The sequence below is a fragment of the Salmo salar genome, chromosome ssa15 (genome assembly GCF_905237065.1).
Source record: "Salmo salar chromosome ssa15, Ssal_v3.1, whole genome shotgun sequence".
Taxonomy (NCBI): Eukaryota; Metazoa; Chordata; class Actinopteri; order Salmoniformes; family Salmonidae; genus Salmo; species Salmo salar.
The window spans coordinates 53,470,910-53,494,665 of record NC_059456.1 but is presented as its reverse complement, the minus strand read 5'-3'; the positions used below and the strand labels follow the sequence as shown (position 1 = coordinate 53,494,665).

Here is a 23,756-nt window from a genome sequence, read left to right as displayed (position 1 = left end):
CTCAGCAATATGATTGCATGTCATTGTGGAACTCAGGAGTGTGTGTGTGTGTCTGTGTAAGCTGATATGAATGCAGGAGGATAGAGAACCTTGAATCAAAAACAGTCACATTGCATGTATTGCACATAATCATACACTATGACGGTGCCGTCTGTTTCATGCCAGAAATAGATCATTCATGTTTCAAACATAGTGTAAGCACATCCAATGACTTGCAGGTGCTAGGTTCAAAAAAATTAACTCATGAAATCATGAATAGACACCCGCACAATGGTGTCAGTGACCTGGTGCATCATGGTCCCATTGTTTAATAGCGCAACAAATCAACCCAAAACGATGAAGACCTTAAAATGTCTGTCGGTCTTTGACAGAAAGAGTCAAAGCCACTTGGTGTTTGCTTGCCAGACTCACTACTGTCACACAGTATTAGCAGTACCCAGCACTTCATGATGATTACTTTGGCCTGGTGTTCATTACTTTGGAAGAGGCTAGGAAATACCCCTAATCTAGCTTCAAACAATACCCCCTGAGTGCTGTCTCCTCACATCCTTAAAGAGTGAACATTATTCATGTTCTCCAGTATGCGTTTTAACAGTGAAGCAAGCTGTGGGAATATCAGTGTGAAACATCACTTGAAGGCTCTGGAGAGTGAGAAAGAAGTCTCATGAAAGACTGAGGGGGCAGAGCGACATAAACAGACAAGACAGGAAAGACAACACTAAGGAAAAGGATAGGAGCAACAGTGGGAATGTTTCAGGAATGTTTATTTAACGCTATTTGAGTTGATGCATTACAGATATGAGCTCTTGGGAGATTGAAACTGATATTGCAATGTTTTACATGGCAAAGAAGAAACAATAAATACAAGGCTAATAAAACACTTCATATTTGCTGAAAAACAATGCCTGGGGTAGCATTCACAATGACTACATAAAGAGCAACTTGACAAAGCAACATTTGAATACTGAAGTGCAATTTATCTGGTTCACCTACAGTACATTTTGTTACTGACAGTTTTCAAATACAGCTCAACAGCATGTTTTAACATGAAACGCATCCGTTCGTCAGAGTCAAACCAATACTTCTGCCTCAAGGGGAGGTCAACACACGGCCACAAATCAAGACCGCCTTGTTTACAAGGATCTGGGCCAGGAACTGATCTACCTGACCCCGGAATCCATGGCCACAGCACAGATCTCTCATATAAAATGCTGACTACCGTATCAGTGAGCTGTAGTTTAGCGATAAGAGTGAGCAGAGTCTGGATGGCAGTGTGGCATAGGTCAGGAGGAGTCTTACAGAACAAGAACAGGCACATAAAGACTGACAGAACTAAAACTACAATCCACAGCCGTCTGGGGGTTGAGATGCTGGGTGCATCTCCATAGTCTACCATGACTTCATGGCCTTGTCTCCTTTGTCGCAGGATTTTTCCATACTGCTCTCACCACCACCAATTCTGTTCAGTACAAATGAGGGGAAGGGCATGTTTTTATTTCAACCTTTATTTAACTAGGCAAGTCAGTTAAGAACAAATTCTTATTTACAATGACGGCCTACCCTGGCCCTATGGGACTCTGAATTATGGTCGGTTGTGATAAAACCTGGAATCGATGCAGGGTCTGTAGTGACTCCTCTAGCACTGAGATGCAGTGTCTTAGACCACTGCACCACTCGGGAGCATGAGAGGAAGCCACGATAGACTATTGAGACGTACCTATAATATCTGGTAGGTCTAACTTTCTATGTCTGGGATGAGTTTGTTGTGTCTAGTGTGGACTACGTCCGAAATGGCACCATTTTCCCCAGGACCAGGGCCCAAAGTAGTGCACTATTTAGGGTATAGGATGACATGGATAGCAGATGCAGACTAGAAGTAGACACTGTCTGATCTGGTGGTTTATTTCTCAGTGGAGAAGGCTCTCTTCATGAGCGGTGGTGGGGTCTTCCCTGCATCATATACTGATTCTGGGGGTGGGGAGCTGAGACAGCACCAGTCAGGGATACGGCCTGTCTGGTTATAGTAGTCACGGGACACGGAGCGGCTACCCAGGATGTCCTGCAGTGCTCCAAAGATTGCTCCTACACAGGGAGAGGAAAGCAGGAGACACAGGGTTATTCACAGCTGGTTTAGACCTAATCAGTCTGGAGGGGGGCAGGTTGATCTCTAACCCATGGCCACTAGCTGTAGTATCAATCACCTCGCAGCTTAGCTACTATTGTATTCCTACACCCATCGGATCCATACAGCTCTACAGTGTCTATGGACAAGGCTGGTTATCAGACTAATCCGGGTCTCACCTCCGAGCCATGCGGTGCAGTTGGGTTTGGCTGGAGGACTGTGCAGCCTGAAGCTCTTGGTGGCCAGGGCGTCGCGGTACTTGGGTTTCTCCACCAGGAGGCGTATCTCAGCCAGGAGCCGGTGCAGGAAGCCAGGCAGCATGGCCGTGCCCCCGATGATCACCAGGTTCTCAGACAGAGCCTTACGAGTGTCGATGGGACACTAAGGGGGTTATTCAGATGGAAACACGTGGTTAATAATGCATCAAATCAGTCATATTTTCTCAAATGTCCTGTTCACAAAATTAACAGCAAGCTGGACTTAAACTCCCAAGCTTGTTATCTGTCTATGTGTATGGGACAGAAATGGAGGTTTAATAAGATTTTTTTTTTAAAAACATGATCAGAAATGTATCAATGAATCAAATCATTCAAATTTTGTTCATTTCCGCACAACTAAATCAGTTGTACTTGCTAAGTGCTTTACAGCAAACTGTGCCAAGCAGAGGCAGCAGTGGCAAGAAAAACTATTTAGGGCCTGGGTGGGAAGAAACCTAGAGAGGAAGAAGACTCTGACTAGCCAGGTAGAAGTAGTTCAGCATCCATGCAGTATGACCGTAATGTACGCATGTACTGAAATTAGAGAGGAAAATGGTCACGCAAGTTTATAAATGCTGACATAGGCTCACCTGGACATGAGCATGATAAACGAGGTTCGGGTTGCTGACTTCCCTGTCACCCTGTTACTCCTGAGCAGGACAGAAGTGCTGGTCTCTCAGGAGAGAAACCTCATTGACATTGTAGACTGCAGAGAAGTGGAGTGGACTGTTAACTAGCTTCCTGTGACTGCCTGTCAAACTAGTCCACTGAGACCAACGAGTGCTTATGGTACTGTGCTTACAGAGTGCTGGGCCAGCAGCAAGAGTAATGGAGGCCGCACTGCCTATTGAGATTAATGGTCTGTCGTTGGTCTGATCAGGCTCCTCTCAAAGGAACCAAGCCGATTTCACCTCGGTGAACCAGTCTGGAAGTGTTGCTATGGTAACAGGGTTAAAGTAAGTCTCTCGTACGTTTCAGGGGGAATCGTTCCTCATCACAAAATGGAAAATAAGGAAGGAAGGAATTATGGAATGGCTGATTTTAATTAGAAGACGCTGATGTCTGATGAAAGGGCGTTGTGACCGACGCAACATTGTGCAGTAATTACTGATGAAGACAGTGTTGCAACTTACGAATTCAGTACCCACATATTTTGGCAGCATCTCATCGCTTTGCTGTTCGAGCAGAAAGAAACCAATACAAATGTTACCTTGACCAGAGCGTCAAGCACCAGAGAGGCCACACTCTTCTCCTCGTTGTCCTGCTCAAACAGCATCTCCATCACAGAGTCCCTGCAATAAATCTGAATTGTATTACGATTCCTTACAAAACAGAACCATCACATCACTCAGAGTCCCTGCAATAAAGTCTTTGCAAAAAAGACAACCCTTATTTCAATTCAATAAACATTTTTGGGACCCCAAGGGGAAATTGCAGCGTCTCATTAGCCGCTGCTGAGAAGAGCAGACAGACACTCATGATGAATGACCTTGCAGAGACAACCCAGATTCAATAATAGAAGGTGACCCAGATATTAAAGAGGAGACACAGAACCAAATATATAGGTTTGGAAGTGTACTGGACATGAATGAAATGGACAACACATTTGCCGTGTCTTGTAATTGTATCATTACTTGTATTCAGTTGAGGATATGTTCCATATTTGAGGATATTTTCCATAGTTTTCCACATTGCTAGTGTTAGTAAAGCATAACAGCTATTCAGGGGGGTGGGGGGACCAGAGGACAAACAGCTACCTGATTGGTCCCTTAATATGCAGAATCTTCTCCCCATCCAATGGGTAATCAACATCAGGGGGTGGTGTTGGACGCTACAAGGGGAAGAACATGGATGTGAGGGTCTCGAATGCACTGGATTATATACTCACTATAATACTCACCACACCAACTTTAATGAAAGGCATTTATTGGAAGAACACAGCAATAACTACTCTTTGAAATACCGGACACAATCCAAACATAGTCATGACTGACTGCCCAGTTTTGGGGGTCAAAGATCACTGACCTCAGCCGTGCCGCCCAGGTTAAACTTGGCCTCCTGGATCTTCAGGCCTCTCTGTAGGTCACTGATGAAACAGGTTCTGACTGGACAACAAGACAAACAGCATTAGAGGGTCTACGTGAATATACTTGCACCAACACCAACATACATGAATGGGGTGTTTGAAAATATTTTCACTTTAGCTGCCCTTTGTAGCAAAATCAATTTCATTTAACTGCCAAACAGGAATCCCGTCCCAGCATTGTCTGTTTTGTCTGTATGAAGGCAATACAAAAGTGGTTTCAGTCTCTTCTGAACATACCCTTGATATCCTCTACAACCTCCTCTGGGATGGAGCCTGGGAAAGAAAGACAGGATGAAAAGAAAGTGACTTATTTTTCTATGACCCACTTAGCCTTCCTTAAACACAAACCTCACAGAGCCCTTCATTTCACGTCAATGCTTCTGCTACTGTACTAAACCACTGAGTCTCGTTGCAGTCGAACGGGGCACGCCATGGGGGGTGCATCTGAGACAAGGAGACGAAACCACAATCGACTACGGAGGTGCACTCATGTGTTTAGGAATTATGGAGAAAGTGAAGAGAGTGGATTATATCTACTCTTGATAAGTGCAGAGCAGTTCACTAGTCCCAATTTGATATATACCTTTTACCTGCTCCAGATATGTTTGCTACAGTTTAATGTATGCATTCATAACAGTCGAACCAATGCATAGTCTACGTTATTAATTTGACTGTAACACTCCATTCAGTCGTGCCGTGGTTCTGCAGTGGTGTGGTTCAGTAGTGCAGAGAGAGAGGTGGTTTATGCTATGCCTGTTTTAATTATTGATGCCTATCCGAACTGCCTAGCCCTGCGTCAGCTAGCTAGAGAGCTACTGCTGCTCTTCATGATGATTCACTCTCAGAACAGAACAGAACCCCCAGGATGCAGTGCAGAAGGAGAGAAAGAAGGCCATGTGTATATACATAATTCAAAAGAGAGAAGGAGCGGGTCTCGCCTTCCTTTCACATCACGCCATGACAAGAACTTCTGAATACAAAATGTTGCATGATTGATTCACCCAGAGAGAGATTATAACTTTCATTCCTTTCTTATAACAACGGAACACCAGCATCACTATGAAACTCATTTTGAAAAATGAATTAACAAGACTGTCAACAACAGCTATTCACAACGCATGGTAAAGCCACAGAAAACAACAGGATCCATGGTGGTAGCAAACTAACACAGTTTATACAATGACAAAGCACTGCTTCAGTTGTGAGGTAAGTTGCTGGTGTTATTGACAAGTAGGTTTCTGATGTGGGGGTCTTACCAATGACTGTAGGCAGACTCTGTCCAGTACTGGAGTCTGAGTCTACTGTACACTGTTCCACCAGGAGCCCATCCAACTCCCTGAAGTGTAGAAAACACACAGCCACTTAGAACAAAGGGGGACAAGTACCTCTGAAAGCACACACCTTGACACACTTCATTCTGTCAAGGCCGGCAAAACAAGAAACTACGGCTTGAAACACACAGTTCTCAAGAGGTGAACAACAGGTTGTTTCCCCTGAAGTTCAGTATGTGAGGCAAGCAAAGTAACACATAAGCGAACATACTTCACATGATTACGCCATCAAAAAAACACACACGCATACTACTTACTTATGAATGGCCTTTCCACCCAAAGGCAAAGCTTCCCAGGCTGGCAGGATGGGGATGCACTCATACACAGGCAGCACCAGTGTCTCAGTGTAACCACAGTCCATCACCAGGCCTGAGTTGATGCCCAGAGACATTATGGCCATGAGGTGGCTGGGGGCAAACAGCACAGAGGGCACCTTGGAAACACAGATGCATCATGGGTAAGAGACAAATCCAAAACATCCTCGCCTGATCTGAAAATATAAAATCCTTGCCCCTTTTGTCTTGCACCTACTGTTAGGTGTGAGCAATATGGAGATGCCTCCATCTAGCTTCCCAATTGGCTTAGGGGAGGATTGCATTCGCCATTTTGCTTACACCCATCTAGTCAGGGTGGATAGGGTTTTTGTACCAGGTTCATTACATCAGCAATCACCTGCCTCCGGCAAAGTGGTTCTAGACTAAAGGTCGACCAATTAATCGGAATGGCCGATTAATTAGGGCCAATTTCAAGTTTTCATAACAATCGGTAATCAGCATTTTTGGACACCGTTTATGGCCGAATACATTGCACTCCACGAGGAGACTGCTGGCAGGCTGACCACCTGTTACGCGAGTGCAGCAAGGAGCCAATGTAAGTTGCTAGCTAGCATTAAACTTATCTTACAAAAAAACTATCAATCTTAACATAATCACTAGTTAACTACACATGGTTGACAATATTACTAGTTTATCTAGCTTGTCCTGCGTTGCATATAATCGGTGCGGTGCCTGTTAATTTCTCATCGAATCACAGCCTATTTCGCCAAATGGGTGATGATTTAACAAGCGCATTCGCCAAAAAAGCACCGTCGTTGCACCAATGTACCTAACCATAAACATCAATGCCTTTCTTAAAATCAATACACAAGTATATTTTTTTAATCCTGCATAGTTAGTTAATATTGCCTGCTAACATGAATTTCTTTTAACTAGGGAAATTGTGTCACTTCTCTTGCGTTCAGTGCAAGCAGAGTCAGTTTATATGCAGCAGTTTGGGCCGCCTGGCTCATTGCGAACTGTGTGAAGACCATTTCTTCCTAACAAAGGCTAATTAATTTGGCAGATTTTTACATAATTATTACATAACATTGAAGGTTGTGAAATGTAACAGTAATATTTAGACTTAGGGATGCCACCCGTTAGATAAAATATGGAACGGTTCCGTATTTCACTGAAAGAATAAATGTTTTGTTTTTCGAAATGATAGCTTCCGGGTTTGACCATATTAATGACCTACGGCTCGTATTTCTGTGTGTTATTATATTATAATTAAGTCTATGATTTTATATTTGATAGAGCAGTCTGACTGAGCGGTGGTAGGCAGCAGCAGGCTTGTAAGCATTCATTCAAACAGCATTTTCCTGCAGTTGCCAGCAGCTCTTCACTGTGCTTCAAGCATTGCGCTGTTTATGACTTCAAGCCTATCAACTCCCGAGATTAGGCTGGCAATACTAAAGTGCCTATAAGAACATCCAATAGTGAAAGGTATATGAAATACAAATGGTATAGAAAGAAATAGTCCTAATAATAACTACAACCTAAAACTTCTAAACTTGGAATATTGAAGACTCATGTTAAAAGGAACCACCAGCTTTCATATGTTCTCATGTTCTGAGCAAGGAACTTAAACGTTAGCTTTTTTACATGGCACATATTGCACTTTTACTTTCTTCTCCAACACTGTGTTTTTGCATTATTTAAACATGTTTCATTATTTATTTGAGACTAAATTGATTTTATTGATGTATTATATTAAGTTACAATAATACTGAATGAACACTTATTTTAATTGACATTATTACAAATATATAAAAATCGTCCGATTAATCGGTATCGGCTTTTTTTGGTCTTCCAATAATCGGTATAGGCGTTGAAAAATCATAAATCGGTTGGCCTCTATTGTAGACATATACAGCTAAAGTCGGAAGTTTACATAAACCTTAACCAAATACATCTAAACTCAGTTGTTTTCACAATTCCTGACATTTAATCCATGTAAAAATTCCCTGTCTTAGGTCAGTTAGGCTCACCACTTTATTTTAAGAATGTGAAATGTCAGAATAATAGCAGAGAATGATTTATTTCAGCTTTTATTTCCTTCATCACATTCCCAGTGGGTCAGATGTTTGCATACACTCAATTAGTATTTGGTAGCATTGCCTTTAAATTGTTTAACTTGGGTCAAACGTTTTGGGTAGCCTTCCACAAGCTTCCCACAATAAGTTGGGTGAATTTTGGCCCATTCCTCCTGACAGAGCTGGTGTAACTGAGTCAGGTTTGTAGGTCTCCTTGCTACACACGCTTTTTCAGTTCTGCCCACAAATGTTCTATAGGATTGAGGTTAGGGCTTTGTGATGCCCACTCCAATACCTTGACTTTGTTGTCCTTAGGCCATTTTGCCACAACTTTGGAAGTATGCTTGGGGTCATTGTCCATTTGGAAGACCCATTTGCGCCCAAGCTTTAACTTCCTGACTGATGTCTTGAGATGTTGCTTCAATATATCCATATAATTTTCCATCCTCATGATGCCATCTATTTTGTTAAGTGCACCAGTCCCTCCTGCAGCAAAGCACCCCCACAACATCATGCTGCCACCCCCATGCTTCACAGTTGGGATGGTGTCCTTCAGCTTGCAAGCCTCCCCCTTTTTCCTCCAAACAAAACAATGGTCATTATGGCCAAACAGTTCTATTTTTGTTTCATCAGACCAGAGGACATTTCTCCAAAAAGTACGATCTTTGTCCCCATGTGCAGTTGCAAACCATAGTCTGGCTTTTTTTATGGCGGTTTGGGAGCAGTGGCTTCTTCCTTGCTCAGCGGCCTTTCAGGTTATGTTGATATAGGACTCGTTTTACTGTGGATAGATACTTTTGTACCCGTTTCCTCCAGCATCTTCACAAGTTCCTTTGCTGTTGTTCTGGGATTGATTTGCACTTTTCGCACCAAAGTATGTTCAGCTCTAGGAGACAGAACGCGTCTCCTTCCTGAGCGGTATGACGGCTGCGTGGTCCCATGGTGTTTATACTTGCATACTATTGTTTGTACAGATGAACGAGGTACCTTCAGACGTTTGGAAATTGCTCCGAAGGATGAACCAGACTTGTGGAGGTCTACAATTTTTCCCATTGAGGTCTTGGCTGATTTCTTTTGATTTTCCCATGATGTCAAGCAAAGAGGCACTGAGTTTGAAGGTAGGCCTTGAAATACATCCACAGGTACACCTCCAATTGACTCAAATGATGTCAATTAGCCTATCAGAAGCTTCTAAAGCCATGACATCATTTTCTGGAATTTTCCAAGCTGTTTAAAGGCACAATCAACTTAGTGTATGTAAACTTCTGACCCACTGGAATTGTGATACAGTGAATTATAAGTGAAATAATCTGTCTGTAAACAATTGTTGGAAAAGTTACTTGTGTCATGCACAAAGTAGATGTCCTAACTGACTTGCCAAAAACTATAGTTTGTTAACAAGAAATGTGTGGAGTGGTTGAAAAACTAGTTTTAATGACTCCAACCTAAGTGTATGTAAACTTTCGACTTCAACTGTAGATCAGTGGTCTCAGACAGTACCTCAAACTGTTTGAAGAAGACCTTGGTGAGAGTTTCTCTGAAGTGGGAGGGACAGAGGATGGACTCAATGATCACCACTCTCCGGTCACGAGGGTTCACCAGCAGATGCCTGGGCGGGGCAGGAGGGGAGTAAACACAGACATTTATTCTAGACTACAAGTCTAGTCACTCAATCATCCATGTTATTATGACCTGGGATGCATCTCCAAAATCTAAAATGGCTTCTTCCTCATGGTTACTTTCAGGTTCTCTCTATTAATGTGTCAGTCATTGCACACACTACTTCGTCAAAAGAGCCTCACCTGAAGTAGAGCATGTGGATGAACTCCTTGAGGTTGGAGTAGAGCTCCTCTGTGTTGATGTTGTACTGAACTACTTTGATAGACTGTGACAGAAGACACACACACACCGTCACTAATGGTAATATGCGAGGCTGTCCATTTGAATATGGTCTGTCAATAAGTTAAATAGCACTAGTCATTCGCTCAGTAACTAACTCACCTGTTGTTGTCCAGGCTTCTGGATCTCGCTGGGAATTATGAACCTGGGCCCCGTCTCTCCAGCAAAGCCACATCTGCATCATCATACAAAACCATTTAGTTTGGTGGGTGAAATCATTGGCACTTGTCAGACAGTGTCAATACTCATTGAGTCCACATTCATTGACAAAAGGCCTTAGTGTGTGTCAATATACAGTACAGAAACAGAAGCAGAGTTGTCATTGAGGGTCTCATCTGTTTCTCATATGACCTGCCCCAGGCGCCAGACATCTTGCTAACGTTAAACATCATTGCTAGCCCTTTTTCAGCAATAGCATATTACTAACACATTTTGGCTAACTAAATAACGTGCTTTAAACAGTGGACACTCGGTCTATATTTACTTAAATTCATGAAATCTCTGATTGATGTTCATTACTTAGCAGTTATAACTGGCAGTGGCAATGTTGCTAACAGTAGTTAACGTAGTCAGCTAGCCAAATTTAGCTATGCCAGCTAACAACATAGCTAGCTAGCTAAATACTCACTTCGTGTAGGCTGCTCCTAAATCAATGACTACTGCAGTTTTCTCCCCTCCACTCCCCAACCCTTCAAACAAGGGCATTTTAACGTTTATATTTATTTAATCGTTTCCAATATGGAGAATTTACTAAATATGCGACATGCAAGTGCAATGACATTAATTCCGGTTCGGTTGGGTTGGGCTGTATCCTTTCAGCTTGAGGAATGACGTCCGTGGAACTCGCCTGCTTAAAAATAGTTGGCCCTCTGTAAATTAATTTATGGGATGATACTTTTATGTTTTAAATGAAATCACACAAACATTTGAAATACATTTTAAAAAATCTACCGGTCTATAGTCACATCCAAACGTTTATAAAAGGCAATTGTACAGCCCATATATGCACTGAGAATATGAACTGTCTATAAAGGACTTGAAATGAATGGCATAGCCTATCCCTATATTGCCCAAAGTATCTAGAAATGAAAGGATGAAAAGAGAAACATTCTGTGTTTTTTATTTGCCATGAAGTTATGCCTTGAGTAGAGAGATAGTTGGTCTGACACCATTTTTTTTTTTTTTTTTTACAGATACACTTTAATTAGGCAATTTCCTTACATTTGGCTACTGTTTAGATGTCACATGTATCTTCAAGGAGCGTATTAATTGTAACGATCTAAGAGACGCACAACACAGGATCCAAGGAGCTGTCCATTTAGCACCACCTCGAACAAAAACTACACTTGAGGTTCTACAAATAGAATTTGAAAAAAAAAAAATATATATCCACCAGTCAAACAATTGCCTGTTCTTCAACGCACTAAACGTGACATATTACTGAACGTTCTTCATACATCATATCTCTCCACACGCTCAATCACAGATCATGATTGAGACACTGCCAGTTCAGCACCACAGTCGCGCGCATGCACACGCACTCCGAAGCATACATTGGTTGATGCTGATCAGTACAATAATAAAGACTAGGCTATTCCTTCAGCTTGCTTCCGGATCGATATTGGCAGTTTATTGATATGATATTGAAGCTGTTGTAATATACAACCCATTGTTTAAAGGAAAGCTTGGGGTGGTGGAAAAAACATACCGCCCTTTGCAATGAGGTAAACATCATTCCCGTCTACGACTCTGGCAGGTAAGGACCATGCATTATACTACGTGCATCTTAATCTGCCCTTAGACTTTTCATTTTACCTAACATATTTTAATGTATATATCTATTTTTAATATAAAAATGATCTGCAGTATTGAACCGTTGATATGATGAGAAGCACTCTAGCCTATGTTGCATAGTCACAAACGTACATATGAATACGCGGATTTGAATGCACTAGAAGACTACTAAGATCTCGGCATGGGATGTGTACGCTAAAGCGGATTGTGCCTGCGCCGCAGTGGCGTGCATCTGTATGATGATGTTTGTTTACCGGAGGTCTATTCAAATCCTCAGAATTGGCTCATAACATGTATTCTGGGTGTCAAGCAGCAGGCTGCTCTCTTGACTCTTGTTGAGTGCATTAATTAACATTGATTAGCGATGGACATCTTTGTGAGCAACACAGCAGGGCTCGGTGGTGTTTGGTAAGAGTTAGGTGTGTGTGTGTGTGTGTGTGTGTGTCAGGATTTGATGTTGATGTCTGTGAGATACCTGTCTGACACACGCAGCAATACAGGGAGGCTGAGGCAAGCAGGGTGTCTCCCAGGCAACCCAATGGGAACTCAAATCTAGAAAAATGTCCCTTGTAGATCGTCGAAGTGTGGTACCATTTAAACGTTTTACTGTGGTGTCCTATTCTCTTCATTACTTCACATTTGAACGTGTTCTTTCTGTTATTATAATCGTATTACAGTTTTTTCCCCAATGGCTTTGGTGCAATTTTCACAAGTATGCTACCAGTCAAAAGTATGGACACCCCTACTCATTCAAGGGTTTTTCTTTATTTGTACTATTTTCTACATTGTAGAATAATAGTGAAGACATCAAAACTAGGAAATAACACATATGGAATCATGTAGTAACCAAAATGTAGTATTTTATATTTTTCAAAGTAGCCACCTTTTGCCTTGATGACAGCTTTGCACACTCAAAACAGGTCATCAAAAAGATAGTTGTTTAAAACTCTAAGCACATTTTGTTCGGTTTTTCATCTATAAATACATGTTAAACATTGTAATACATGGTGATATAAAGTAGTTGCCTTTCACAATGCAATACTCACATTACTTTTCATATGATTGTCTTCTCATTTGTTAAAATACATTTTACTATTACTTAACCTGACTGCACTTAATTGATGATCCCGTAACCATTTGGTAAACCTATAGATTTTGAACTGGTTTGTCTGCAACAGATTTTGAGAACTACACAATGAAAATGTACATTAGGAACACCTGCTATTTCCATGACATAGACTGACCAGGTGAATCCAGGTGAGAGCTATGTACCCTTATTAATGTCACTTGTTAAATCCACTTCAATCAGTGTAGATGAAGGGGAGGAGACAGGTTAAAGAAGGATTTTTAAGCCTTGAGACAATTTGAGACATGGATTGTGTACGTGTGCCATTCAGAGGGTGAATGGGCAAGACAAAAGATTTAAGTGCCTTTGAACGGGGTATGGTAGTAGTTGCCAGGCGCACCTGTTTGTGTCAAGAACTGCAACGCTGCTGGGATTTTCTTTCTGAAGACACTGTAAGTGCAATACAATACGGTAAAATACAATGCATGATTACAATACAGGTGGAAGATGAATGATTGCCATCCCCATGAGTTTACCACCCTATTTCAGGTCATGGATGAGGCATGAAATGACATCAATCCAGATCTATGTCAGTGTAACCGATGTGAAATGGCTAGCTAGTTAGCGTGGTGCGTGGTGCGTGCTAATAGCGTTTCAATCGGTGACGTCACTTGCTCTGAGACCTTGAAGTAGTTGTTCCCCTTGCTCTACAAGGCAGTTGTCGATGTGTGCAGAGGGTCCCTGGTTCGAGCCCAGGTAGGGGCGAGGAGAGGGACGGAAGCTATACTGTTACATTGGTGCCGTGACCCGGATCACTGGTTGCTGCTTTTGTGGAGCAATGGGTAACGATGCTTCGTGGGAGGCAGTTGTAGATGTGTGTGCAGAGGGTCCCTGGTTCGAGCCCAGGTAGGGGTGAGGAGAGGGACGGAAGCTATACTGTTACATTGGTGCCGTGACCCGGATCACTGGTTGCTGCGGAAAAGGAGGAGGTCAAAAGGGGGGTGAGTGTAACCGATGTGAAATGACAAAAATACATTTTACTATTACTTAATCTGACTCTACAGTATTGTAGCATATTACATTTGAAAAATATATCTTGCATTGTTTGCTATTGGATTATCTGGTTGTTAAAGCAACTGAAGATATCATTATGTTGTGTTTTGGTGATCATGGTATTTCAAAGTAAACATATATTTTGGATCAATGGTTATGTGGTGAATGATGTCTCCTAACAAAATGAATGCACAATAAACAGTTTTGAGTGTTACTACTTTGGAGTTTTGTACTAAGAGTATTGAAAATTCACCACATACTTGTGAAAATAGCACCAAAGCGATAAACAAACAGTATCTATTTGTATGGTGCATTTGATATGAAAATGCACTCACTGAAACTGTTATGTGAGGGTTAGGCCTATCTATCTAAACATATTAACCTGCCGAATTCGACAGAGTCCAACTGAAAAAGACTGAGTAGTTCTGGAGAGAAAACCTGCTAATAATAGTTATTTTAAAAGTGCAGGGGTTTGCTGTGTCAGGCTGTACTGAATGTGTGTGTGTGTGTGTGTGTGTGTGTGTGTGTGTGTGTGTGTGTGTGTGTGTGTGTGTGTGTGTGTGTGTGTGTGTGTGTGTGTGTGTGTGTGTGTGTGTGTGTGTGTGTGTGTGTGTGTGTGTGTGTGTGTGTGTGTGTGTGTGTGTGCACGCATGTGCGTGTGCGTGTGTGTGGAAAGGAATGGACTAGAAGCACAATAGCCAGAGAGAGGGATAGAAAACAGCAAGGGGTAGAGAGATAGTCCAAATGTTCCACAAAGCTGTTTAAGAAACTGCCAGTCTGCAGCATCAAAGGAAAGGCTGACAGAAAAGCTCATATAATTCTCAGCCTCAATTACCTTAGGTTAGGCTTCAGCAATAAATGAGTGGTGAAATTCTCAAACAAATTCTCTATTCCTATAAGGGCAGTGTGCCTCTCAGTCATAATTCGAACACCTTCTTTTATTCACCTGGCTTCAATATCTACATGCTCCAGTTTAATATAACCTTTACTTAACTAGGCAAGTAAGTTAAGAACAAATTCTTATTTACAATGATGGCCTACCCCGGGCGATGTTGAGCCACTTGTGTGCCACCCTATGGGACTCCCAATCACGGTCAGTTGTGATACAGCCTGGAATCGAACCAGGGTCTGTAGCGACGTCTCTAGCAGTGAGATGCAGTGCCTTATAGCGCTGCGCCACTGTGCCACATATTCACAGCAGTCCTAAGTCATTGCATTTATCAGGAGCTGAATATATCTCTTTGTTTTTAACCCCTTCTCTTTCCTAAGCTGAATCTCCAGACCATTTGGGTGTGACCTGCCCCTGTCGCCTGACCCCTCCCTTCTAGCCACTGCGACCCCTCTCTCCTTCTCCATGTTTACTTTGTGGTGAGAGATTGGAGAGATGCTCTTCTCTGTGACCCTCCATCACCTCCTTCTGGCAGGGGTTTTTCTCTGCGTCTACAGCACCCCAGTCCCACCCCTCCACGACTACGCACCCTCCACACAGGACAGTGGCTGTGATGGACAAGCTGGAGAGCCAATGGAGGGAGAGCCCTGTTTAACACCAGCAACACCTGCCAGTGTCATATCAACAAGTGTCCAATCTGGGCCCTCTGATCCTGGCAGACTGTCCTATGGGATGGCAGAACACATGACTGGCAGCTGGACTGAACTATCAGAGAATGTAGGAGTAGGGAGAGGCACTGGCCCAGATGTGGACGGAAGCGAACCAGGGGGGATAGAGCCAGTGACGCAGGTAGGAAACAGGGACAGTCATGGACGAGGAGTGGCTGGGGCTGAGAGCCAGGGGAGGGAGGCAAAGACGGGGGCTGCCTCTGAGAGCTTGTATGAGGGGGAGACTCACAGACAGCCTGCAGAAGCTCCAGAACTCTACACAGACAAAGAGATGAGAGTAGGGCCCGAAGAGAAAACCATGGAGAATGTACCTATTACCACCACTGGGGCAATGTTAGCTTCCATAGGAGAGAAGCACCAGATGACAGTGGCCATGAATACATCTAGAGCTGCTTTACATGATGCCTCCACAGCAGCCAGAGACCCAGAGCCAGACAGCCAGTCAGGGACGCACCCAGCTGGGGAGAGGAGAGACCTCATCCTAGAAGAGAGGCCAGACCTCCATGGAGGAGAGGAGGGGGAACTCAGACAGAGCTTGACCGACATCGGAGCTCCTCTTCTGGGCCAGGAGACAGAGACGACCAGATCAAGCTCCTTATCTCCCCAAAGCATCCTTAAACACTCACCTTTGACCTCCATCCCTCTGTCAGTATGGGGATCCAGAGGAGAAGCTTCATTGCTGCCCCCTAGTGGTCTAGAGACCACCGGCCCTGCCACTCCGCGGCACCAAGGTGGAGAGACAGAGCCTGCTCTCTCAAACCCCTCCCTGGCCGACCTTGGACCGGCCCTGACAGGATCCTCCAGACAGGATGACCCTGACAGCCTCTGGACTGAACCACTGCAGCGAAATGAGGGTGAGTACGCAGTATGCTATGTTCCACTTAGTACATACTGGATATTTTAAAGAGCCACTGGGGGCCACCTGGAGTTAATCTACTCTACAGTTTCCCTTGACATTCTCTGTTGAGTTTTTGCACATTCCCACACAAACAGACTTGCTCTGCCTCACAACAAGGTAAGGTGCTGCTCTGGCTGTTATTGTGTCACACCATAGAATTCCATGACATGGGTTCAGTGGCAGGAAACCGTAGTTTTCTGCCTCTTTGCGTTTCGCCGGGTTTCATGAGGTTTCATTCAAAATAGAAGGGGAAATGAAAGTGACACGTCTAGCAGCAGAGATCTCCTTTGATGATCGGGGTGACACGGGAGAGGCGTCCCCTTGGTTTTCCACGCTTCACTTTGAACCATAGCAGGCAGGGACCCAGGGAAGCAGTCTAATTATTTTCTATTTCTGACTGTGGAAATAAACCCACATGACTGCCAGCAGACAGCAGTGACAGGGACTGTAATACAAGCCTCTGGGGGATTCACTCAGCCTCCATCTCTCTCTCTCTCTCTCTCTCTCTCTCGCTCTCTCTCTCTCTCTCTCTTCCTCACACAACATCCAGATTTCTTCCTTCCCTCTCTGTGCTCCTCCCTCACCCTCTCTCTCTCTCTCTCTCTCTCTCTCTCTCTCTCTCCCTCCCCCCCCCCTCTCTCTCTCTCTCCCCCTCTGAGCGGAACAGTAAATACCTAGGCAGGGTCAGCCAGGCAGGTTATTACTGTGTGATGCAGTAGACTAGTGGATTAGAGGAGTCAGTCTGAGCCAATATGTACAGTGCATTCAGAAAGATTTCAGACCCCTCCCCTTTTCCACATTTTGTTACGTTACAGCCTTATTCTAGAATGGATTAAATAAAAAAAATCGGTACACAATAATGACAAAGCGAAAACAGGTTTTTAGAAATGTATCTTATTTTCATAAGTATTCAGACCCTTCGCTATAAGACTCGAAATTGAGCTCAGGTGCATCCTGTTTCCATTGATCATCCTTGAGATGTTTCTACAACTTGATGGGAGTCCACCTGTGGTCAATTCAATTGATTAGACATGATTTGGAAAGGCACACACCTGTCTATATAAGGTCCCACAGTTGACAGTGCATGTCAATGCAAAAACCAAGACATGAGGTCGAAGGAATTGTCCATAGAGCTCCGAGACAGGATTGTGTCAAGGCACAGATCTGGGTAAGAGTACCAAAACATTTCTGCAGTATTGAAGGTCCCCAAGAACACAGTGGCCTCCATCATTCTAAAATGGAAGAAGTTTAGAACCACCAAGACTCTTCCTAGAGCTGGCTGCCCGGCCAAGGAGAAGAGCCTAGGTCAGGGAGGTGACCAAGAACCCGATGGTCACTCTGACAGAGCTCCAGAATTCCTCTATGGAGATGGGAGAAGTTCCAGAAGGACAACCATCTCTGCAGCACGCCACCAATCAGGCCTTTATGGTAGATGTGGCCAGACGGAAGACACTCCTTAGTAAAGGCACATGACAGCACGTGTGGAGTTTGCCAAAAGGCACCTAAAGGACTCTCAGACCATGAGAAACAAGATTCTCTGGTCTGATGAAACCAAGATTGAACACTTTGGCCTGAATGCTAAGCGTCACATCTGGAGGAAACCTGGCACCATCCTTATGGTGAAGCATTGTGGTGGCAGAATCATGATATGGGGATGTTTTTCAGCGGCAGGGACTGGGAGACTAGTCAGGATCGAGGGAAAGATAAACAGAGCAAGGTACAAAGAGATCCTTGATGAAAACCTGCTCCAGAGCGCACAGGACCTCAGACTTGGACGAAGGTTCATCTTCCAACAGGACAACGACCCTAAGCAAACAGCCAAGACAACGCAGGAGTGGCTTCGGGACAAGTCCTGAGTGGCCCAGCCAGAGCTCGGACTTGAACCCGATCTAACATCTCTGGAGAGACCTGAAAATAGCTGTGCAGCGACGCTCCCCATCCAACCTGACAGAGCTTGAGAGGATCTACAGAGAAGAATGTGAGAAACTCCCCAAATACAGGTGTGTCAAGCTTGTAGCGTCATACCCAAGAAGACTCAAGGCTGTAATCTCTGCCAAAGGTGCCTCAACAAAGTACTGAGTATAGGATCTGAATACTTATGTAAATGTGATATCAGTTTTTAGTTTAAGCAGCTTTCGTTTGTCATTATGGGGTATTGTGTGTAGATTTTCTTTTTAAATCCATTTTAGAACAAGGCTGTAACGTAACAAAATGTAGATAAAGTCAAGGGGTCTGAATACATTCCGAATGCACTGTACATGCCGGAAAGAGATGCAGAAAGAAACATTTCGATTGAACCTTCATCAGCTCTATAGAAAAGTAGGTGAGTAAATCAAAAGTTACTGTATAAGAATAACCTGTCCCAGAAAGCTGCACTGATCATGAATACTTGAACACCATATGGTAACCCATGGTTATGATATGTGATTTATGTATTTTTATTTTATTTGTCAGAGCAGTTAGAATGTAGTTGAGAACTGGAATCAGAGTTGTGGGCCTAAAACTGATCTACTGTCACCAGTACACATTCCACAATGTTTCTAGCCACAAGCTGATCTCTTGTAGTCACTAAACCAGTAGGAATTGCCTATGGACAATCAGTGAGTCCTGACCCAACATATTTTGGTGTATGTGTGTGTGTATTTTACAAACAGCCATGGATGCCAGTGCCCCTCCCTTGCAGGACGCGGCCACAGAGGGCACGATGTCCTCGGAGGACCTCCCTCTCATCTTTGAGCCCTTTGATGTCACACCCGAAGGGGCGGGGATAGCAGCGGCCACTCTCTCGCCTGACAACTCACAGCCGTCTGTCACCATGGTTACCACGGGGATGCTGCTGTCAGAGGCGGATCTTGACCAGGTGGTCACTGTGGATACAGATGACACAGGGCCATCCCGTGTCCCGTCCCCAGTGCTACCAGATTGGACGTCGCCATGGCAGACATCCGGGGCTGAAATCTCTGAGCCCATCAGCCCCTCTGGTTCACCCATAGACCAGCCCCCTTCAGAGGCAGAACAGCTAGTACACCAGTCTGACACAGGTGAGAGTTCATTCTTCCACACTCTTCCATTCGTCCGCTTTATCTTTCCACCATATTGCTTACAGTCATCCGATCTGTTCAGATCTAGAAGTTTCTAGAATAGTGTCTAAAGCAGGGGTAGGCAACTAGATTCAGCCGCGGGACGATTTTTGTTACAGTGAATGGCCAGAAAATAATAATAATTTTACACAGCAAATTGACCACAATTAAGCCCAAAAATAGATTGTATTAGAATATACAAATAATTTCACAACTTCATTACATTGAGACATTATCACGTCTCTTCTTTTTTTTTTTTTACAAAAGGGATAGTTGTTGATGTTAGACTTCACTATATCTACTATAATGATCCCACTGTGATGGTTATATTTAGATGGCGGTGAGACCATACAGAACCCAAAGGAAACCGCGCCAACATCCGAACCCAATCCTATAAGCACCACCTCCCAGCAGATCACCATGACAATGGTCACCAAGACAACCAAACTGCCTGCAGCCAAATCAGGTCTGGAGGAACTGGAGTCTGAAGGTAGGTGTCACAGTAATACACACACATAATACACAAATGTACACATTGTTTTCACAGTGTAAGGATGAAAGTTCAAATTTACAGGAAGTTGCATTAGTTGTTTTCCTTCCTTCCTGTAGAGGAGCCAGAGGAGGATGAGGAGGATGAGAACACGGAGGAGTCAGAGGAAGAGGACAGCGAAGAGGACCTGAATGAGACCCCCATCCCAGCCCCCACCCGACCTCCCTACAGCCTCATCCCCCCACCCCCTGTCTGGGTGCAGCGCAATCAGGGCCTGAGTGAGAGGATACTCAAAAAACACACACACACATGCGTTCATGCACATGTAAAACTGACTTTGGCTCTTTGTGGTCGATCAAATATGAGGTAAATATTTTCAATTAGGAGAGAAGTGTAATTGAAATAGTGGGTAAAAATCCATTGTGTAAGTATAATTGAAATGGTGGGTAAAAATCCCTTGTGTGGATTCAATATGCTTCAAAGCCACTCTTCCTCTTTTTCAGTGCGTAGATGGGTGGAACTGATCAGAGAAAAGGTAAGACTGCCCCCTAATGGTATTTTTTAAATTAGGATCACTATTAGCTAATTCTAATGGATCAGCTACTCTTCCTGGGGTCCACACAAAACATGACATAATACATAACATTTATAGACAAGTACAGCACAGAACTATAGTACATACTGTACACTGAAAATAAGAATAGTCTGCTTCATACATTTATGCCTTAGCATTCCATGCATCATTCACTCATAACAGCAATAATGAAGCCATTCATTTTCCCATATATTGCAATCCTTTGCTCAACTGTTACAAGTGCTTTGTCTAAACAGGTTCTGATATCCTAATCTCACAGCATCCTTGAATCCTGATATCCTAATCTCAGAGCACTAGTTGTTCTGTAAACACCAGAGAGAATTTCACAACATCAGGAACCATCCGTGTCCTTGGTTCTTCCATTTGACCTCAATACTATGCCTCATCACGTGATTCATAGATGCCTCTGGGTGCAAGTGCAACACACGAAAACCAAAACGCAATAACCGTGTGCTCATTAATTCCTGCTCAATTCCTCTGGCGTGAACAGAGCCAGACATCATATCGAATGGAGTTGCACCCTACAGTAAATTTCACCCCTGCTATGTTCCTCTGACGTGGACGTAGCGACCTTGACTCCTATGGAGTTGCACCGCATTCAGCTAAATTCCCCTGATGGAACCATACTATCCTCCATTATAAAATAAAGGATAGAAAGTGTGGTCCTTCAGGCCGTTTGGCTATTTAGTTTAGTTAGTCAAAAAAACAACATGTAAAACATCTACTGAAAGAGTTTTCTCTAAGACACTACTCGTTGTCTCGTCTGTCTCTCCTGTGTGTGGCCCCTCTTTTACCCATGCCCCAACCATGTCCCCTCTCCCTCCAGGCAGGGTATGTGTCTGGGATGTTGGCCCCGGTGGGCATTGGCATCGCAGGGGCCCTGCTTATCGTTGGGGCCCTCTACAGCATCAGGATGATCCACCGTAAGAGGAACAGCTTCAAACACCAGCGCAGGAGGAAGGTCAGACACACTGAGGTTAATAGGAATACGCTTACTAGCGCTACACTATTAAATAAGGATCCACAAATCAGCTTACGGTAGAAATTGGCATTAACAGTCTAAAGTGGCTTCCTTACCTCATCTCCTCACCTTCATCTGCACTGATTGGAGTTTCTATCACATCAGTGCAGATGAGGAAAGGAGACGGAGAGGAAGATACTTTGGACTTATTGAGCTGTATACAACCTTTACCTCCATGTAATGAATGTCCTGACTTTTGGGTTTTGCCATCTGTCCGTTTCATCTCCAGCAACCCAGGGAGCCAAGCAGCAACGGGCAGGACCAAGCCATGCTATTGGCTGACAGCTCTGAGGATGAGTTCTGATCCCTCCCACAGCCCTGTGCATCACATCTCCATGACTACCACATCGCCAATCACTATGGGCCGCCTGGCTATGAGACAATGGGGGAAGTGGAAGTACAACCGACAGACGGATGGGTTTTTGACATGTAAAACACGGTTGAATGTTTGCACACCTACGTAGCTACAGGTGCACAGAGGGAAAATTATAGAAAATTTGAAGAGACCCCAGGATATTGACATTCTTGTATGATCCACAGTGTGTTGAGCGCAAACCAGTTTGAGATCCTTTTAAACACACTGCATAAAGGGATGTCAGTGTGCTGATGCCTCTTCTTTTTTTTTCAATGACTGGCTCTGTAATTAAAACGCTAGAGGGGACACCTACATGGCATACAATAGGCTCTCAGTTTATAAAGCTTAGCAGGGTTACTTTTCAATAGTCTAAAGTGGCTTCCTCTCATCTCCTTTCCTACATTTAGGAAGTCATTTTAGGAAGGAAGCCACTTCAGACTATAGAGATCCACTTACTGGAGTAAGATTGCCACATACTATATTGTTCATAGCACATCATAGACACTGGAAGAAAAAAAAACATAAGCTCTTGGCACCAGTTGCATTAAGTAAATATGTATTGAAAATACTGACAGCGGTTCTTTGATTCAACCTTGTCGAGTGTTGAAGGCCAAAGGCATGTCATCATCCTATTTGAAAGCATGCAGCAGGAACCAGCTCTGTGTGTGTGTACAGTATACTGATATTTTTCCTCGTTGCTCTTCCTGACAACGTTAGGTTTTTCCTCCAGTGCATGGCAAGCAACCTTTTTCATAACCGTATATACAAGGCTAATAATTAATTAATAATCTCTATATCATTTCCCATTTAATAGTCCATTACTCTACAGAAAGCCCAAGTCATTTGGAGTCATTACATCCACATCAGCTTCTGTCCTGTACTGTTGTTTCTCCAAACAGTGTAGGAATAGAATGTTGTTAATTTGCACTGGTACCTGAAAGGACAGCAGGTTGACGTTTGTCATGAATCTTGCCCTTGAGGCAGAACGGAGCGATTTCCGCTAGATGGACCAGCTTCAAAGTCAAAATTGGCTATTGTAAAAATGTATGAAAACAAAACGTAGCTTTAGATTTAAGGTTAGGCATTAGGGTTAGCAGTGTGGTTAAGGTTAGGTTAAAAATCTGATTTCAGGACTTTGTGGCTGTGCCAGCTAGTGACCACTCTGTAAAGCTGCCTCAAGAACAAGAATCATGACGAAAAAAAGTCAGGTGAAAGCCAAAACTCGGGGATGCTGAGCCTAGCAGCCCCTCTGACGCTTTCCGCTACAGCGTTGATGCCATTGGGATCCAAAAATCATATCTTTATTTAGTTCTATGGTTGATGCATCTAAACTGTCTGCCTTTAAGCACTAAATATCACAAAGGTGTTTTCAAAAATCAAATTCAATGTATCTAAGTAATCTTGCATTGTTATAGTAGTCACTCATTTCAAGTCTGTGAAATGTGTCATTTCGTGTGACCGTCTCCTGGTAGGTTGCTTGAGATAAGCCTGTGAATATGCAATAATACTGTATCATATGGGTTCTGTAAAATTATGTCAACATTTGTCTTTCTTTCTATAGATATCAAATGTGAAGTATTTACCAATAAATCTCTGTTTGGGAAGGGTTCCTTATTTTGTTTCTATTGCTAAACACTTAATGCTGAAAATTCAGTTGGAAGACAAAAATGCCTCATGAAAGAATTACATGATACATAATAAAACATTGCATTATTTTATAATGTTTCAATTGTTCTGTT

At 43.4% G+C, this 23,756-nt stretch overlaps 2 protein-coding genes across 3 annotated transcripts; one reads left to right on the top strand and one right to left on the bottom strand.

Annotated features, from left to right (window-relative positions):
- Nucleotides 1–747: 747 nt before the first annotated feature.
- Nucleotides 748–10,890, bottom strand: LOC106571574 (actin-related protein 10). The gene is made up of 12 exons (XM_014144799.2): nt 10,677–10,890; nt 10,151–10,223; nt 9,952–10,034; nt 9,650–9,758; nt 6,054–6,229; nt 5,722–5,801; nt 4,703–4,738; nt 4,405–4,484; nt 4,137–4,210; nt 3,590–3,671; nt 2,302–2,503; nt 748–2,082 (listed from the first exon to the last, which is right to left on the bottom strand). Exons 1-12 carry the CDS (start codon nt 10,751–10,753, stop codon nt 1,901–1,903), a joined length of 1,254 nt encoding a protein of 417 aa, XP_014000274.1. The 5' UTR covers nt 10,754–10,890; the 3' UTR covers nt 748–1,900.
- A 663-nt stretch (nt 10,891–11,553) lies between these two features.
- On the top strand, nt 11,554–23,735 carry LOC106571575 (armadillo-like helical domain-containing protein 4). 2 transcript variants are annotated; one of them, XM_014144801.2, is made up of 8 exons: nt 11,554–11,804; nt 15,231–16,432; nt 19,131–19,517; nt 19,891–20,046; nt 20,166–20,324; nt 20,550–20,581; nt 21,468–21,602; nt 21,892–23,735. In XM_014144801.2, exons 2-8 carry the CDS (start codon nt 15,346–15,348, stop codon nt 21,964–21,966), a joined length of 2,031 nt encoding a protein of 676 aa, XP_014000276.1. In that variant the 5' UTR covers nt 11,554–11,804; nt 15,231–15,345; the 3' UTR covers nt 21,967–23,735. The 2 variants fall into 2 exon arrangements, with proteins under 2 accessions (XP_014000276.1, XP_014000275.1); XM_014144800.2 differs by having other exon boundaries at nt 21,468–21,617.
- Nucleotides 23,736–23,756: the final 21 nt, after the last annotated feature.